The 1,327-nt window shown below is 65.3% G+C and overlaps 1 protein-coding gene across 1 annotated transcript in view; it reads right to left on the bottom strand.

Annotated features, from left to right (window-relative positions):
* Nucleotides 1–1,327, bottom strand: part of NIPSNAP1 (nipsnap homolog 1) — a 19,331-nt gene that overhangs the window by 1,583 nt on the left and 16,421 nt on the right. The window contains exons 2-5 of the mRNA XM_029964916.1: nucleotides 710–1,000; nucleotides 555–600; nucleotides 177–271; nucleotides 4–74 (exon numbers count right to left, since the gene is read on the bottom strand). Coding sequence (XP_029820776.1) covers nucleotides 4–74; nucleotides 177–271; nucleotides 555–600; nucleotides 710–1,000 — 503 coding nt within the window. The remainder of the gene's footprint in view (nucleotides 1–3; nucleotides 75–176; nucleotides 272–554; nucleotides 601–709; nucleotides 1,001–1,327) is intronic.

A 1,327-nucleotide genomic window follows, 5' to 3' on the forward strand; every position in this document is an offset into this window, starting at 1 on the left:
TACCTTGTTCTGCCTCAGCTTGTTCATGCAGTCCATGAGCGCCGGGTACCCGCCCGAGAAGCGCCACAGGTGCACTGCAGAGAGGGGTTGGGAGTGGGGAACGGGGGGAAACACCCCAAAATCCCACCTGAGCTCTCTGCCTTTGGCACCAGGAGCTGCTGCCCACCTGCCCTCACCTGCCTGGTCCTGCTCGCCATACCAGGTGTTCCAGTTGCCCACCAGGTCACAGGGGTAGTCGGGGTCCGAGTGGAGCTTGGGCAGCACCTCCTCTCTGTGGGGGAACAATGGGGGGGCAGTGGGGTGGGGGGCAGCACCCCAAAAAACCTCCCCTGTGTGCCCTCCCAGGACATGGAGGGATCTGCAGCACTCTGGGGGAGGCAACCAGGGAAACTTGGATCAAGGCAGGGAGCAGGGACATGGATCGACCCAGGCACTCGAGGAGCTCTGCACAAGCCCTCCCACCCCTTTTGCTCCAGGACAGCCCCCCAGTATCCCACTGGGATGCTGGGCAGTCCCCCAATATCCCACTGGGATATCCCTCAACGTGTGCTCACGTCAGCTTGTTGTAGGTTTCCAGGCATTCCGGCTTCACGTTGTGAACTGCAGGGAGAGGAGAGAGGGGCTGGGAAAGGGGGAAGGAGGGCAGGGGAGCCGGGTGGGAGGGGGCAGCCCCCCCTGTGTGCCCCCCCAGCCCGCTGGGATCACTCACACTGGATCTTGTAGAGGTTGCTGGTCTCCCTCTTGGAGAGCAGGTTGGAATGGGCATCCTTGCGCGGATCCACCTTGTGCACGAAGAGGGAGCGGAACCAGCTGCCCTCGGCCTCCTGGGAGTACCCCCTGCGGGACAGCGGGTCAGGGGGAGCCCCCACACACCCCTCCGTGGGGGCAGCACGGGAGGGACCGGGAATGACCGGCTGGAGGGCGACACGGGATCCAGAGCCCACGCTGCCAGTCCTGGGCAGCCACCGCCGTTGTCCGGCTGGGGGGAACTCCCTCCATCCTGGGGGGCTTCGGTGGGTTCCAGTCAGTCCACACTGGGAGATGGGGGCCCTGTCCCAGTTCGGGGGGTCTGTCTGCAGTTCCAGTCTGTCCCCCAGAATCCAGGTGGATCCCAGAACCCGGAGGGATTTTGGCCACGCTGCCCCGACAGGGCAATGACACCAAGGTGGGATGTGGGGAGAGGGGGGTAGCCCCACAACCTGCCCTCAGGGAGCCCCAGGTCAGGAGGGGGACCCTTCCAGGGGAAAGGGGACAAAGGGGGAGGGGGCAGCTCCCCATGGGACACCCCTCAGCTCCAGGGGCCACTCCAGTGGCAGTGACCCCCTCC

This window comes from Manacus vitellinus, unplaced genomic scaffold (assembly GCF_001715985.3).
Source record: "Manacus vitellinus isolate BGI_N305 unplaced genomic scaffold, ASM171598v3 scaffold_84_pilon, whole genome shotgun sequence".
Lineage (NCBI taxonomy): Eukaryota > Metazoa > Chordata > Aves > Passeriformes > Pipridae > Manacus > Manacus vitellinus.